Here is an 18,237-nt window from a genome sequence, read left to right as displayed (position 1 = left end):
TTACAAATGTCTTGTAAATTTATTTCTGAGGCAAGGCAAATGGGAGGGAAATGTTTCTATGAAAAAATACTGTGTGTGTAGGAAATTGTCACAATTTTATTCCACATAAGTACAATTTCCCAGATACAGTGTTCATGGCTGGTTTTTCTTTTATTAATGCACTTTAAATATATCATCCTACTCCCTTCTAGCCTATATATTTCTGCTGAGAAATCCAATGATAATCTCATGTAAGTTTTCATACACATAATGAGTAGCTTTTCTGTTGCTGCTTTTAAGATTGTTTCTTTGTCTTTGTCAATTTGTTTATAATGTGTCTCAGAGTTGTCCATCTTGGGTTCATCCTCACTAGAGTATTCTGATACATATCCAATGAATATGGAAGTCCATTTACTTCCTCAGATTTGAGAAGTTTTTAGCCAACATTTCTTCAAATAATTCCTCTGTCCCATTCTTTTAACTTTTCCCTCTCACTCAGTATTTCTTATTGTCTATCTTCAAGTTTGCTGGTTCTTTCTTCTGATTAATTCTGCTATTGATCCCCTCCAGTAAAATCTTCAGTTCAGTCATTGTATTCTTTCACTTAAAACTTTATTTCTGGTTCTTTTAATAGTTTCTATCTCTCTGTTAATATTTTAATTTCACTCATGCATCACTTTCCTTATTTTGTTTAGTTGTCTGCCTGTGTTCTCCAGTCATGCATTGAGTTTCTTAGAGACAATTATTTTGAATTGTCATGTAATCACAGATATCAAATTCTTTAGGGTCAGTTTCTAGATATGTTTGTTGTTCCTTTGATTGGGCTGTGTTTGCCTATTTTTTTATGTGTCTTGTTATTTTATGTTGTGGATTTAGCATTTGAAAATACAGCCACCCGTTATCAACTGGCTTTATACAGGGGAAGACCTTTACCAAGCTCTTTGGGGTCTCTCAAACCTTCAGTAGGGATGCGTCTTCTCTGGGATTGTGTGTCTAATTTTCAAACTGTAGACATTTGCTGGTTTCTTTTTTCAGGAGCTTGCACTCTCTTGCTACATCCATTATGTCTGTCGTACTGCAAGTTTCTTGGCATTTCAACAAGCCACTGAGCGATCTCTTGTTTTCTGTGGATACCTGGGCATCCAGATTCCATCAGTATTCTGACTGAGGGGATTTAAAAACTAGTCTCTTTGGAAGTCCCTTGAAAAGCAGGAACATTGGATGCACAGTCTATTCCACAACTTCCTTCTTATTCATTAAGATTCCTCCTTGAACATGAGCTGTGCCAATTTGTGGGGGGAGCTGACACAGCTAAAATAAAATGATTGTTCTCACCCATTTCAGAGTGGCTGTTCCTGGCTTTGAGCTCCCCTGGGATACTATGATTTTCTAACTGGTTTCTAGAGTTTTCATAAAGGGTTTTAGACCATATAGTGTTGTTAAATCTGTGTGTCTGTGGGAGAACAAGGTCTGGGGTTACTTATTTTGACATCTTGCTGATGTCACTCTCCACTGACTCTTTTATGAAGTATTTTTCTGTCCTTTTTATCTTAACCTGGTGATACTATTATATTTGAAGTGAGTGTATTGTTAATGGCATACAGTTTGGTTACATTTTTAATCCACTCTGGCAATCAATGCATTTGAACTAATGTATTTAGACCATTTACATTTAATCCTTAAAATTTCAATATTTTTTTCTTTTGTTTTTTCCTCTTTTATTGTCACTGTTTTTTCACCTTCTTTCCTATGGGCTATTTGAATTATTTTAGTACATCCATTTTTATGAGTCACTAATGTTTTGAGTATATTTATTAGCCCAGTTAAAAACAGGGTTGCCTTAGGTACTGCATTGTATAGTCATTTAACTTATCATAGTCTACTGATGTTATCATACTACCATTTTAGGGTAGTAGGGGTGCTACTGTTCATGGGGTTCTCATGAACAGTAGCACCCCGTGCTGCGATTCATGGGGTCGCAAAGAGTTGGACACGACTGAGCAACTGAACTGAAACTGAACTGGGGTGCTACTGGTAAAGAACCTGCCTGTGAAGGCAGGAGATGTAAGAGATTCAGGTTCGATCCCTGGGTTGGGAAGATCCCCTGGAGGAAGGCATGGCAACCTACTCCAGTATTCATGCCTGGAGAATCCCATGGACAGAGGAGCCTGGCAGGCTACAGTCCATAGGTGTCACATATGGTTGGACATGACTGAAGCAACTTTAGCACATAAAAACTTTTATCTTTCTTTATACCAGTTTACCCTTGCCCATTTATAATTGCCTTAAATATATCCTCTATACATATGTATAACCACATCAAACAATGTAACCATAATATTTTCTTCAATCATCAAATATAATTTTAAAAACTCAAAAGCAAGAAAGCCTATTGTATTTGCCCAGATTTTTACTTACTGTGGGCTTCCTTCCTTCCTCATAATCCAAGGTTCCTTCATTTATCATTTGCTTTCTGTTTAGAGAACTTCCTTTTGGGATTCTTTTTGATAGGTCTGATACAGACAAATTCTTAGTTTCCTTCATCTTAGAGTGTATTAATTTATAATTTCTAGAAGATATTTTTGCTGGGTATAAGATTCTAAGTTGCCAGTTCTTTTCTTTCTGCACTTGAAAGATTCAGGTTTCCTCTGGCCTCCATGTTTTCTAATGGGAAATCTGCCTTCATTCAAATTAGTTTTGCCCTGTTGGTAAAAGTGTCATTTCTCTTTTGCTGTTTTAATGATTTTTTTTCCCTTGTCATTTGGTTTTCAGTATTTTGACTATCATGTATCTTGTGGACTTCTTGTGACTCACCCACCTTCTGCAATCTCTCAGTTCATGTCTCTTGCCAAATTTGGGAAGTTTTCATCATTATTTCCTTATGAACTTTTTCAGCCCTGTTCTTTTCTCCTTTCCCAGTGGACTTCAACTGACACAAAAAGGGGAGGGTATATGGCTCCTCATTACTGCTGGGCAGTGCTGGGGATTCTGTCTCCCCATATGATCTCTGTTACCACAGGTGATGAGTTTCATTACCACTCAGCAGAGTTAAAAGTCCCAGCTCTCTACTCAGACTTATGCTTAGTCTCAGAGACTGAGTTGGGGTAAGTTGAGGTACACTATTGTGGCCTGATGAGGGTGGAAGTCCAGGCTCCCCATTCAATCTTAGATGAAATGGGTTTGGGTGGGGCCACAGTGTTTTCCTGTGGTGGTTAGCTGCAGTAGAAAGATTATTTTCTAAAAATTTTCTGTCTTGATAGGCTGCCCCTTTCCTCATCTTTCAGCTAGAGAGAGCTAGCTTTTGTTGGGCCTTTCAGGTTTGTGCCTACTGGAAGTTCCAGGTTGCCAGCTTTTTCAGTTCCAATTCTCGGATATATGAGACAAAAACAAAAGCCAGGAAACTCACCTCCATAACATTCCTTGGGTCTTTGGGGCCCTAGCCAGTGTGACTTCTCTTCATCTTTTTCAATCATATTATGTTTTTAAACACATAATATCCAGGGGGTTTAGTTGTACTTAGTGGGAAGAATAGGGAAAATTACATCTATTCTATATCCCCAGAGTCCCTTATTATCTTTTAAATATTATCTTGTGTGTTGCTATGTTTCTATTTTTTTTCCCTAATATTACAGCATGAAGTAGACTGCTATAGGAAGTAATAAGATTTCTAGTGCTATAAGTTTTGAAGTATACTATAAATAACCACCTGATGGGGATTCAGAGCAGTGATTCCTAGATTTGGAAGGAGTCAAGAGATACTGATAAGGACCTTTCCAAGGCTAATAGTCTATGAATTCTACAGAAATTCTTCATTGACTAATTTTTCATGATTTTTCTATCTTTGACCTTCATCTGGTCTTATAATCTATATTTATTTATTGTTACATATCTATGTTTTTCAATGGTTTGACTCTTCTATAAAGGTTATAATCTTTGGACAGAAGCTGTGTCTTATATTTTTATTTAAACTGTCAGCATTACTAGAGCACAATTATGGAAAAGTGTGGATATTCAATGAAATATTTTTGATGATAAATTGATAAACTCATAAATCACAACCACTTACCCAGTAATAATGATTTCTGGATATGTTTGTGTGCCAAGGTTCCAAGCTCCTCCACTGATGGGCCACTCCTAAATAGATTACACAGGAAGAAATCATAGCTTTAATTTTTTTAATTTAAATGACTTAGAAATTTAAAATAAAAATATTTTAAAATAAGAGTAAAAGTTTCACTTAAAATAGCTGTTAAGTAAAGAAGATTGAAATTTGTAGCTATCTTTTAATTCTTTCACTGAACAATTCCAAGTGCATAACTTAATATCCTTTAAAAACATAGATTTTAATAAATATTACCATTCATCTAAAAATGCCAAGAAGCATTTTTAACCATACAAGTACAGTGTTGCTACATTTTCCACATAGTCTATGTACTCCAGAACTGTTGTGGTGCTGTTTATACAAAGCACTATGTAAACTGTGTCCCCTGGAGTTGTCCATCTGAACAGTCCTGTGCAAATAACAAATTATAATGGGGGGGGGTCTATTAAAATTGTAGGCATTTCAATCATGTAGTTAAATAACTTCCTAGAATTTCATTTTGTTATATTTAACAAATGACTTTGGATAATTATGTCTTATTAACCACTGATTGATAAGAAATAACTAGAGAGTTTTGACTTGAATTTCTTAAAACTATAGTCTTTCACCTAAAATAATCTAAAGTAACATCCTATTACTCAAACATATGTTAGTTTTAACACATACTTAGTATAGACTTCCCTGGTAGCTCAGTGGTAAAGAATTCGCCTGCAAGGCAGGAGCTGCATGAGACATGGGTTCTATCCCTGTGTCAAGAAGATCCCCTGGAGAAGGGAATGGCAGCTCACTCCAGTATTCTTTACTGGAGAATCCCAATAGCAGAGGAGCCTGGCCGTCTACAGTCCATAGGGTTACAAAGAGTTGGACAAGACTGAAGTGACTCAGTACACACATACTAAATATACATGATAGAAATTGTATCTTAGTATATAATTGCATACTTAATATATAAGAAATTTATATTATTGTAGACTTAAAGCCATGTAGCATTTAGATAATTTGGCTTTCAGAAATTGTCTTTTTTAGTGTACAAGCTTATGACTTGAAAATAATTTAGTTCAAGTCATTTTCTGACTTTCCATAGGAAAAAAAACAAAAAGTATGATCATATGATACGGATATGAATACAGGAAAATATTTTTCTAATTGTTGCTTTTACCTTATTACTGTATCCTTGTTTTTTATGCTTGACTCCTATAGAGTAGAGCACTAGAATCAAATCTGGTGGGCAGTCAGCAAAGTATGCTGTGCACGTAACTGGTGATTCATGAATGTCCATGGGATATGGATTTTCAAAGATTGGAAAGCTAAAAATAGACAAAGATAATATATTAGTATCATTTTGTAATATAAAATTTGATATAAAAATGAAATAACTTTTATAAACAAATCCTAAAACCTTCTAAATATTGATTATACATTTCACATAATTGTTTTTTAAGCATCATAAACAATTATCACCTGAACAAGAATTCTCTTTAAAAAAATATATCTATAAAATGTACTAGGTTCGATGCACGATACTGGATGGTTGGGGCTGGTGCACTGGGACGACCCCGAGGGATGGTATGGGGAGGGAGGAGGGAGGAGGGTTCAGGATGGGGAACACATGTATACCTGTGGCGGATTCATTTTGGTATTTGGCAAAACTAATACAATTATGTAAAATTTTAAAATAAAATTTAAAAAAATGTACTATTAATACTGGTAGAATTTTACTTGAATAAACTCATCTTCTTTCTTGTAATTCCAAAATTCCACAGCAATATTACTTTCTAATATATATAGACTAAATTATATTAAATTGAAAAGATGCAGAAAGTTGACTTAGTTTATTAAAATGTATCAACTAGGTACTTTATTTATGTATAGTTTTATCTATATGTTTATAAAAGTATTAAAATATCAATAAATTTTACACGCTTTCCAAAGCACATAATACATAGGTAGGTATTTTCATTTTGTACTTTTATAGGGAGTAACTGAAAGATGTGTGTACTATGTAGGTACATGTGTGATTATACATGTTTAAGATCATTTCCTATGTAAATCAGAAAGCAAAGTGGGCATGCAGACATATGGGTGTAGTAAATTTTATATCCTCAAGCCAATTATCATTTTAAAAAGGGATATAAGTATGGAACCAAATTAAGAACTCTTAGAGCCACAATATATTGTGTACTTCTTTTGTACTGAATATACCAGGCACTGTGGTAGATGGAATTGAGTATTATATATGCTGCATCTGTTCTCAGCCTGTGTGACTGTTACTTCTGATACAATGTGCTTTGGGATGGGGGGGAGGACTATTAAACAATTTTCCCTATATTAAAGAAACTTAATCAGAAACTTGGTTCAAACTTCAGAAGAGTATGGTATGTGTGTCTATGTGTATGTTGATAGGGGTTCTCTCTTCCCCTCAATTTTAATGGTTTCCCAGTTAATAGTAGTAGTATATGGAAAATTAAGTACAAAAGAGAAGGTTAAGTTTAATAAATGGAAAGTAGGTTAAACTGATCTGAGATTCCCTGTTTCAGAGTAGAAATTATCAATATTTTTGATGTTGAAGAATTAGAAGTAAAATAAGTAGATCATCTTAAAGATCAGATCTACAACCTGGGATTTGATAATAGCAAGAGGTTACAATGACAGACTCCTGAGAAAGTGAACAATATCATGAAAATGCTTGGGGAAAATAACTTTATCATATGGGCATAGCTTTCTTTAGCTATTTAAGAAAGAATAGCTGAAATATGTGATAAAATTTACATATGAAGTGTAAATTGTTGTAGAAATGTAAATCCAAGAAACCAAGAAGAGGAAAAAAATATAAGTTCTAATGCTTGCTTTCATGTAGAGGATTAAATGGAAAAGAAGGAAGGAATAAATTTATTTGGAAAGGAGGACAAAGCTACAACTTAACATTAAACATGGCTAAAGGATAACTATTTGGAGGGAAAGAGAACATGTTCAGTTTTTGACACATTAAACTTCTTGTATTAGACAACAAAATGGGAAAGTCGCATAGATTTTAAAACAAAACCAAGTGCTGAAGAAGGCAAAATATTAGATAAAAACATGCAAACAAAATGTCAGTTCACATACTTACATAAGGTAAGTATGCTGAAAGCATAAGAATCAATGTATAAAAATAGTAATTTTATGTTATATTTTACCACAATAAAAAGTCTTAAAAAGAGTAAATATATACTAAAGAATGTGAGTATTAAAAGGAAAGTGATGGACAGGGAGGCCTGGCATGCTGTGATTCATGGGGTCGCAAAGAGTCGGACACGACTGAGCGACTGATCTGATCTGATAGTGGACCTTGGAGGATGTTAGATAATTAGACAAGGTATGAGGAACCAATAAATATGGCACAGAAGGAAGAGTTGGCTACAAGTGAGGTTAGAAAAGTGTATTTTAATAAAACCTATATTAGAACTTAAGAGAAAGAGGCATAAATCCACACTTGAACACAAAATCTACTCAGTTTTATGTTGACAAATAAAGTAGCTAGGCAGAATTCAATTATGGTGATACTATGGACCAATTCTATTCCCTTTCAAAATATTGAAATATTATATGATGCAAATGATCACAAAAAAGAACTTTGGCTCTTACACTTACAAACTACATTGAAAGTAAAATTCAGATTGTACTTCATTCAACAACAATATATTAAGAACCTACTTCATGTGGAGACAAAGCTTGTTCTTCATGAGGCCTATAGTCTAGTAGGGAGACAATCTTTAAAATAATAACAAGTGAAAAATTACATTGTGTCAAAGCTATGAAGGACAGGAACATGGGTCTAAGACAGCCCTTTAATAGGATATTTGACCAAATTATATAGATAATGAAAGATTTTCTTTAAATGAGGAAATGATATCTGAGTTGAGAGTCTTACAGATGTTAATAAGGAGAAAAAGGAATAGAAAATTATTCCATGCAGAAGAGGGAGAATGTACAAAAGCTCTGTAAATATAAGGAACTAAAAAATGATCAGAGTATCTAGAACATAGGATGAGATAAAATGAGCTTCATGCCTATCATCATTGATAACGACAATATGTACCAGGAAGACAGGGTTTATCAAAGTCAGGTCTACTTTTACTGTCCATGTAAAGTAGTGGGAAGTGCACTCTAACTGCGATATTTTATATTTGTTTCCATTGCCCCCAACATAATGACAAAAAGAAAGTATAAGAAGGTATCATCTGTCTTCTCTTCCTTCCAGATCCTGATCATCTATATTGTCTGCCACAGTAGCCCAATAATACTTTTATCACATGAATTTTCCTTTGAAAGGGTCAGCAGATGGCCAAACAGTACTTCCTGCAAGATTTTATAACAATTGTTGTTGCTTAGGGAAATGACAGAAATGAGATCCATTTTATGTGTCCTGAGTCTCCAAACGCCTGTTTCTAAACATTAGAGGCTGCCTTTAAAATATCTTGCAAAATTTTCAGTGTCCCCTAAACTCTCCTGGTTTAGTTTTCATTACTGAACCAAATTATATTTATGTAATTCTAAGAAAACAATATTCCACATAAAGAATATTTACCACCTAAAGAATTCTAAAGCCAAATTACCTATAATGTCCTCCTATATTTCAATTGCAATAAATAGAGTTTAGTTAGTGTTAATCTGTTTACGGACAACTTACTTGCTTTGTGTCAGATCAACTACAATGAGATCTTTCTCCAGGAGTACTGCAACTGCATAAGGTTCTTGAAATTCTACAAGTAGAAAAAAATGGAAAAGTTTTCATGTTTAACATTTTATAAAATGTTTATAAAATCACCACACTTGTATTTCCTTTATCTCCTGTACAAATGTTATTTTAAATGATTTGAGAAGACCAAAATATAAGCCAAAGTAAGAAGTAATAAAGAGCATATTAAAAAATATATATATTGTGTTTCTCAAACAATATTTAAGACCATTATAGAGAGCAAGGAAAAAATGAGAAGCTGCAGAGCATAAAGTTAAATATATCTCAATAATCATGACAGTAGTAGATTATTTGAAGAGAGTGAGTCTGTCACCTCCATTTCACATTTATCTTAGCCTTCCACAACCTTCCATTCCAGATCTGATTTCATGCCTACAGAGAGATATGCTAAAGAAATAGTTCTGCTTCTCTAACATATGATACATATTCACCTCCCTATGAGAGCAACACTCCTTATACTAAAAAGATTACTTTCAATTCAATGTGATTTAACAGTGCTTAAAGACCACATACTATGTGCCCAAGTATATTTCAAAAAAACAGAATCTGAGGATAGCCTAGGATTTTCAAGTTCTTAAAATTCAACCCTCCCTTTCTCCCTTTGGCTAGTTTAAGAGTTATTCCTAAACTCAACAAGCACTTGGCAGGAATTCTGGATTCAAGAGTACTCAAGTCTTGAATAGTGAAGTAAAATATATGATCTTCATAGCCCTTCCAGTCCTGAGAAGCTATAGAACCTGTTTGTATTTATTTTTTAAGCCACAGGCTATGAGAGAAAAACTAGAAAAAAAAAATCACAAAAAAACAAAAACTGAGGAGTCTGCCTTTGTTTGGGTGAAAATTTATACAACAGTATACAGTTCTTATATTATTTACTACTCAAACTTTTTTCAAACTGAGACATTTCCCCCTTTACCTTTAGAGTTTTTTTAAGTTTGCAACATTATTTCAATACTTTTGGGGCTTGGGGTTTTGTTTATCAGCTTAAAGAATACTACTAGTTTCCTCTTTGTCTTCTCAACCCTCTCTAGGAAATTCACTGGTTGGGAAGCAATGGCTACAAAAATAAAATAGGTGAGACACTGATATGAATGAGTAAAAGTCATAAATAAATTATTATTTTTATAGTAGTACATCTGTTGTAGATTATGGTTTATTTTCAAATAATAAAAACTGGTAGCAAAAATTTCACCTTCGTAGAAGTACTTGGTGTACTATGTGTGGTAACCACTGAATAAAAAGATTTCCTTTGAGTCAGTGTTAGCTTCAATTTGTGTCTATTTATTAACAGTTTGACCAGAGACAAATTAGTCAACTTTTTTGATTTTCAATTTCTTTATACATTGAAATGGCAAAATAATAACTACCTTAGACTTATGAAGATTAGATGTATATAAAGATATTTAATATACATCTTTATATATTTAATGAGCTTCTGTAGTGGCTCAGATGGTAAAGAATCTGCCTGCAATGTGGGAGACCAGGTTCGATTCCTGGGTCAGGAAGATCCCCTGGAGAAGGAAATGGCAACCGACTCTAGTATTCGTGCCTGGAGAACCCCACAGACAGAGGAGAATAATGGGCTACAGCCATGGGGTTGCAGAGAGTCAGACACAACTGAGACTAACACTTTCACTTTCAAAGATGTTTAATGCAAAGCCTGGCTTATAGTAGGTACTCACTAGATGCCAACTGTATTACTTTCTTCATTAGATTGGTTGCTTTTGAACAGGCTCAGCCTTTTAACCCTAGCTCCCAACAAGAAAGTTGAAAAGTTTTATCATAATTACTACTTCTCTGAAGAGAAATGCATTATTTATGACACTTGCAGAAGACCAGATACAATTAAATATAGATGTGAAACTGACAACTTCTGAGTATTACTGGTTAATTACTCTGGGCAAAGCCCTGTGAGGTAAGAGGATTAGGCATTTCTGTACTTTGAGAAATAGGTTGAACTGTCAGATGTCACAAATGATTCAGCAATATTAAAAACTGTTAATAAATATATCTTGTTTAATATATCCTTAACATTTATCACTATGTGGCTATACAGAAGATTATAGTTCCATATTTGTTAATATGGAATCATAATTAAAATACTATATACTGTTAAGTGAAAAGAGTGTGAGAACAGAGTATGCTGTCAACTTACAAAAGAGATAATATATATATACATAAATAAGCATACATATGCATACATTATTTGTGGGAGAACACATATGAAACTTAGTAATAGTGGTTGCCTCTGAAAGAGCAATGAGAAAGTTTCCATTATATACTGTGGCATACTGTAGGGTTCTTTTCTGGCATTTTCATGTACTATTGCTTTAATCAGAAACACATAAAATACACTTATTATTTTACTAAGTCAAGTGAAATTTCTCCTAGCTCCTAATAATAAAAAGTTCCATCCTCATTACCATTTCTCTGAAAAGCAAAGTAATATACATGGTTTGGCAGTAATTAGACTTTGTTACAGTACATTTATAATTTGTTTAACATTACTAGAAATTGTCCTAACATCTCTACTGATGTGCAGAAATGTATATATACATATAGTGTTTGATCTTTGAAACCACACATTTTCAGTTTCTGTTGCTGGCATGCACACCTTCTTTCTTGAAGAAGGCATTTTCCTAACCTAAGTTTTTGGTCCTCTTTCTTTGTTCATTTATCATTCAGTCTCATAACTCCAAAGAGCATCTATACTATGATGATTCAAAAATAAACAGTAAAGACCTCATCCCTCTCTTTTTTATGCTCTAAACAACTGTATTGACTCAAATTTATCTTTCTCTACTCCCAAGAACTGTTATTACCGCTTATAAAACCACTATTCCTAAAATGTTATCTTTGACTCATATCACTCCCTAATCCAATGGGTTTTCATTTTCCACTCCTATAAGCAGCAGACCAAGATGTCATAGCTTGATCATTTTAATGCATACTATCACAAAGCCTCCCCAGTTGGAATCCAAAGTTTTAGATTTCAGACTGTCTCTTCAAACCCACACACTAAAACATTGCTTTCTTTCACTTAATATTTCCTCCAAATTCCTCTGTAGTTTCCTATTTCCAAATATCTACAAAAGGCTTTCAATCTTTTCTCTAAATTTATCCCACTCTAGCAAATTCACAATTTCTAAAACCTTTACTCAATATTATTTTCAAGACCCAAGTCATTCTTCAAGCCCTATCTAGATCCTACATTTTCTATAAGCTTTGCATGAATATTCCATGCAATATTTCAATCATCAACTACCTGACTAAACTATAAATTAGCACATTATTTAAACTCGGACTCATAACTCTGCACTTAGTTAAGGTGTAATATGTTTTAAGCTTAAGTCATAATTATCTTCCTTTTGTGGCCAGATTATCTGCAATTTGACATCAGAGATCGGTTTCATACTTCATCCATTTCCTCACCAAGTTCTTGTTATACTGAGGCCATGGAAGCATCCAATAAATATTTGTGGTTAATTAACAACACAGGTAATTTGTCTGCCACTGGCAACTCGGAATAAAGTGCTACATTGGTTTTTATTTCATATCACTTTATTCTAGGTTTTAAACATGAAACAGTAATTTAAAACAAATTAATACATTTATAATAAAACTATTTATCTTTATACAAGATGAGTCCCTCTGGCCTTCTAATAATCATGTGGAATCAATATTATATTTTTTTCTACAAATGATAAATATGAAGTGATTTGTCCAAGGTCACATGGCTAATAAGTGACAGAGATAATTTATAAACTCAAATATTCTGTCTCCAAGTACAATGTTCTTCTCTCTACATCTATATTTTCCCTCCTGAAAATATAGTAATATATATGTGTGTGTGTGTATATATATACATGTTTTTTAATCGTAAACTCATATTTCCCCTTTTGCATTTCATCCATCTCAATTTTTAGATTTCATTAAGATATATTTTCATCATTAGATTCCATTATACAGTTTGCATGTAAGTTTAGACTAGATTTTATGTTTATAAAAAGTCTTTATATTTGGGATGATAAAAATACCTAAGCACCTCTCCTCTCAAAGACTCTTCTAATTTTTCTCAAAATTGGAATAAATCACTAACCACACATCAGCAATCCCAGAGTAATCACAGGTGCTGCAGTTGCATCTGAAGCAAAGTCAGATGTGAAACAGATGCAGCACCGCCAGAGTTACAGATCACTGATATCAGGTAAGTGCTTTAACTTTGATTGGCACAGGACTGGGATGGGTGGAGCTGGTCCAGGAGAGGCTATTAGGAGACCTCAGTTTCTCCAAGTGATTTCACCCCGGACCCCGATCGGACCCTCCCAGCTCAGCTTCCACCATCCTTATCAAAGTTTAAAGCACTTACCTGATATTAGAACCTGAAACTCCAGCACTGTTGCACTACATTTGTCTTACTTCCAGTCTGTCAAGTAGGTACAGTTGCAGAGCCTGCTCCAGCACCTGTGGCTCACAGTGTTGTATCACAGGAGATGTCAGCTGCCAAAACTAAAAATATTTAAGCTTAATTTTGTTAGGAACTTATCATTTCAAAAATTATTTTCAACATCACTTCATTTTAGTTACTTACCATTTGGATAGGGTGTTTCACATAAAGTTAGAAATTCAACAATAGGATGATCCATTTCAAGCACTGTAATTGCTTTTCCATGCATGATAGTTAAACTTGGTCTTCTGCAAGCTTTGTCATAGGACAGTCCACCAGAAAATATTATGAATGGTTCACTACAAAGGAAAAAAAATGACACAGAGTTCTTTAGGATGACACAATGTCACAGGATTGGACTTGGTAGGGATTATGGACAATAACTGTCAGAGCAAAAGCCTTTTCTGCCCCCAAATATTTCACCCAACAAATTTACTATTCTATTTCCCTTTTACTTGATGTACATTCTCACTGTTAAAATTACGAATGAATCAGTCTGAAGATGTTGAGGTGAGATGGGGAAAAGGCAGTGAGGATGGTCAGGGGAAAGATGCTCACCGACTCAAAAGAGCATCATTTATGGTTGGCTCCCGAACTCTAAATTACTACTATTAGAATGTTAGACAGTATTAGTTTATCATATTAACCAGTAGGCATGTGGGGACCCAAATCACTGAGAAATAGAAGCAAATTTCAATATAAAATGAAATGTGACAGTGGCAAGCCCAGAAGAGTGGAAGGCAACATGAAAACTCTACATTAATGGTGTTTCTGTATAAAAGGGTTATAACAAGAAGACGGAGAAAACTACATGCAAGGGGAAAACAATTCACCAGAAAGAAATGTGATCGTCTCACTTTTACTTAGGGTAAGCCAATTTTATTTAGCTTGTAAAACTAACCTGGAACAAACTTTTTCATTTCTGTTAACTGCAAGTTATGGTTAGATAATAGAGGGGAGCTAAGATGATCATATAATATTATAGCTGCCAGAAAGTTATTAAATATTTTCATAACTTTTCATTTTTCTTTTCTTAAATATCTGTATCTCCAGCACATGTATATAAAAGAAAATGTGTGTTGCTATGAAGCATTTTTCAATAAGACCAGACTGAAAATATTCTCCAAAAAATTTTTAAAGGAACTAGACACTTTTATTGTACCAAATTCCTTGAGAATATATGCTTCACTAAATAATTCACTTCTATCCATCTACTAAACTGAAGAATCTACTTGTTTCTAGAACTCACTCTATAAGAATCCCTGTTATTTTCCATATTGTATTGTATATAGTACCACACATTATCAAAGGAACATTTGCTAACCTTATGCTGACTATATAATAACCAAAAAGTTGTTTAAAAAGTTTTCATCACAAACACAAGACCCCTGCATATGTTGTCTACAAGAGACCCCCTCAAAACAGGGGATACATACAGACTGAAAGTGAAGGACTGGAAAAAGATTTTCCATGCAAATAGAGACCAAAAGAAAGCAGGAGTAGCAATACTCATATCAGATAAAATAGACTTTAAAACAAAGGCTGTGAAAAGAGACAAAGAAGGTCACTACATAATTATCAAAGGATCAATCCAAGAAGAAGATACAACAATTATAAATATATATGCACCCAACACAGGAGCACCTCAATATGTAAGACAAATGCTAACAAGTATGAAAGGAGAAATTAACAATAACACAATAATAGTGGGAGACTTTAATACCCCACTCACACCTATGGATAAATCAACTAAACAGAAAATTAACATGGAAACACAAACTTTAAACAATACAATAGACCAGTTAGACCTAATTGATATCTATAGGACATTTCATCCCAGAACAATGAATTTCACCTTTTTCTCAAGCGCGCACGGAATCTTTTCCAGGATAGATTACATCCTGGGCCATAAACCTTGGTAAATTCAAAAAAATTGATCATTCCAAGCATCTTTTCTGACCACAATGCAGTAAGATTAGATCTCAATTACAGGAGAAAAACTATTAAAAATTCCAACATATGGAGGCTGAACAACACACTGCTGAATAACCAACAAATCACAGAAGAATTCAAAAAAGAAATCAAAATATGCACAGAAACGAATGAAAATGAAACCACAACAACCCAAAACCTGTGGGACACTGTAAAAGCCGTCCTAAGGGGAAAGTTCATAGCAATACAGGCATACCTCAAGAAACAAGAAAAAAGTCAAATAAATAACCTAACTCTACACCTAAAGCAACTAGAAAAGGAAGAAATGAAGAACCCCAGGGTTAGTAGAAGGAAAGAAATCTTAAAAATTAGGGCAGAAATAAATGCCAAAGAAACAAAAGAGACCATAGCAAAAATCAACAAAGCCAAAAGCTGGTACTTTAAAAGGATAAATAAAATTGACAAACCATTAGCCAGACTCATCAAGAAACAAAGGGAGAAAATCAAATCAATAAAATTACAAATGAAAATGGAGAGATCACAAGAGATAACACAGAAATACAAAGGATCATAAGAGACTACTATCAGCAATTATATGCCAATAAAAAGGACAACGTGGAAGAAATAAATGGACAAATTCTTAGAAAATTACAACTTTCCAAAACTGGACCAGGAAGAAACAGAAAATCTTAACAGACCTATCACAAGCACGGAAATTGAAACTGTAATCAGAAATCTTCCAGCAAACAAAAGCTTAAGTCCAGACGGCTTCACAGCTGAATTCTACCAAAAATTTAGAGAGGATATAACACCTATCCTACACAAACTCTTCCAGAAAATTGCAGAGGAAGGTAAACTTTCAAACTCATTCTGTGAGGCCACTATCACCCTAATACCAAAACCTGACAAAGATGCCACAAAAAAAAAAAAAAAAAAAAACTACAGACCAATATCACTGATGAACATAAATGCAAAAATCCTTAACAAAATTCTAGCAATCAGAATCCAACAACACATTAAAAAGATCATACACCATGACCAAGTGGGCTTTATCCCAGGGGTGCAAGGATTCTTCAATATCCGCAAATCAATCAATGTAATGCACCACATTAACAAATTGAAAAATAAAAACCGTATGATTATCTCAATAGATGCAGAGAAAGCCTTTGACAAAATTCAACATCCATTTATGATCAAAACTCTCCAGAAAGCAGGAATAGAAGGAACATACCTCAACATAATCAAAGCTATATATGACAAACCCACAGCAAACATTATCCTCAATGGTGAAAAATTGAAAGCATTTCCTCTGACGTCAGGAACAAGACAAGGGTGTCCACTTTCACCATTACTATTCAACATAGTTTTGGAAGTTTTGGCCACAGCAATCAGAGCAGAAAAAGAAATAAAAGGAATCCAAATTGGAAAAGAAGAAGTAAAGCTCTCACTGTTTGCAGATGCCATGATCCTCTACAGAGAAAACCCTAAAGACTCCACCAGAAAATTACTAGACCTAATCAATGATTATAGTAAAGTTGCAGGATATAAAATCAACACACAGAAATCCCTTGCATTCCTATACACTAATAATGAGAAAACAGAAAGAGAAATTAAGGAAACAATTCCATTCACCATTGCAACGGAAAGAATATAATACTTAGGAATATATCTACCTAAAGAAACTAAAGACCTATATATAGAAAACTATAAAACACTGGTGAAAGAAATCAAAGAGGACACTAATAGATGGAGAAATATACCATGTTCATGGATTGGAAGAATCAATATAGTGAAAATGAGTATACTACCCAAAGCAATTTATAGATTCAATGCAATCCCTATCAAGCTACCAACAGTATTCTTCACAGAGCTAGAACAAATAATCTCACAATTTGTATGGAAATACAAAAAACCTCGAATAGCCAAAGCGATCTTGAGAAAGAAGAATGGAACTGGAGGAATCAACCTACCTGACTTCAGCTCTACTACAAAGCCACAGTCATCAAGACAGTATGGTACCGGCACAAAGACAGAAATATAGATCAATGGAACAAAATAGAAAGCCCAGAGATAAATCCACACACATATGGACACCTTATCTTTGACAAAGGAGGCAAGAATATACAATGGATTAAAGACAAACTCTTTAACAAGTGGTGCTGGGAAAACTGGTCAACCACTTGTAAAAGAATGAAACTAGAACACTTTCTAACACCATACACAAAAATAAACTCAAAATGGATTTAAAGATCTCAACGTAAGACCAGAAACTATAAAACTCCTAGAGGAGAACATAGGCAAAACACTCTCCGACATACATCACAGCAGGATCCTCTATGACCCACCTCCCAGAATATTGGAAATAAAAGCAAAAATAAACAAATGGGACCTAATTAAACTTAAAAGCTTCTGCACAACAAAGGAAACTATAAGCAAGGTGAAAGACAGCCTTCAGAATGGGAGAAAATAATAGCAAATGAAGCAACTGACAAACAACTAATCTCAAAAATATACAAGCAACTCCTACAGCTCAATTCCAGAAAAATAAATGACCCAATCAAAAAATGGGCCAAAGAACTAAACAGACATTTCTCCAAAGAAGACATACAGATGGCTAACAAACACATGAAAAGATGCTCAACATCACATTATCAGAGAAATGCAAATCAAAACCACTATGAGGTACCAATTCACGCCAGTCAGAATGGCTGCGATCCAAAAGTCTACAAGCAATAAATGCTGGAGAGGGTGTGGAGAAAAGGGAACCCTCTTACACTGTTGGTGGGAATGCAAACTAGTACAGCCACTATGGAGAACAGTGTGGAGATTCCTTAAAAAACTGGAAATAGAACTGCCTTATGATCCAGCAATCCCACTGCTGGGCATACACACTGAGGAAACCAGAAGGGAAAGAGACATATGTACCCCAATGTTCATCGCAGCAGTGTTTATAATAGCCAGGACATGGAAGCAACCTAGATGTCCATCAGCAGATGAATGGATAAGAAAGCAGTGGTACATATACACAGTGGAGTATTA

At 34.3% G+C, this 18,237-nt stretch overlaps 1 protein-coding gene across 15 annotated transcripts in view; it reads right to left on the bottom strand.

Moving 5' to 3' along the window:
• STXBP5L (syntaxin binding protein 5L) overlaps window positions 1-18,237 on the bottom strand; it is a 466,532-nt gene that overhangs the window by 143,733 nt on the left and 304,562 nt on the right. For all 15 annotated transcript variants that reach the window (XM_055568317.1, XM_055568321.1, XM_055568318.1 and 12 more), the window contains 4 exons: window positions 13,411-13,565; window positions 8,751-8,823; window positions 5,241-5,388; window positions 4,046-4,113 (listed from right to left, as the gene is read on the bottom strand). In XM_055568317.1, coding sequence (XP_055424292.1) covers window positions 4,046-4,113; window positions 5,241-5,388; window positions 8,751-8,823; window positions 13,411-13,565 — 444 coding nt within the window. The remainder of the gene's footprint in view (window positions 1-4,045; window positions 4,114-5,240; window positions 5,389-8,750; window positions 8,824-13,410; window positions 13,566-18,237) is intronic.

Source organism: Bubalus kerabau, chromosome 2, assembly GCF_029407905.1.
Source record: "Bubalus kerabau isolate K-KA32 ecotype Philippines breed swamp buffalo chromosome 2, PCC_UOA_SB_1v2, whole genome shotgun sequence".
Lineage (NCBI taxonomy): Eukaryota > Metazoa > Chordata > Mammalia > Artiodactyla > Bovidae > Bubalus > Bubalus kerabau.
Note: the sequence above shows the minus strand (reverse complement) of the source record. Positions and strands in the feature narration are given on the sequence as shown.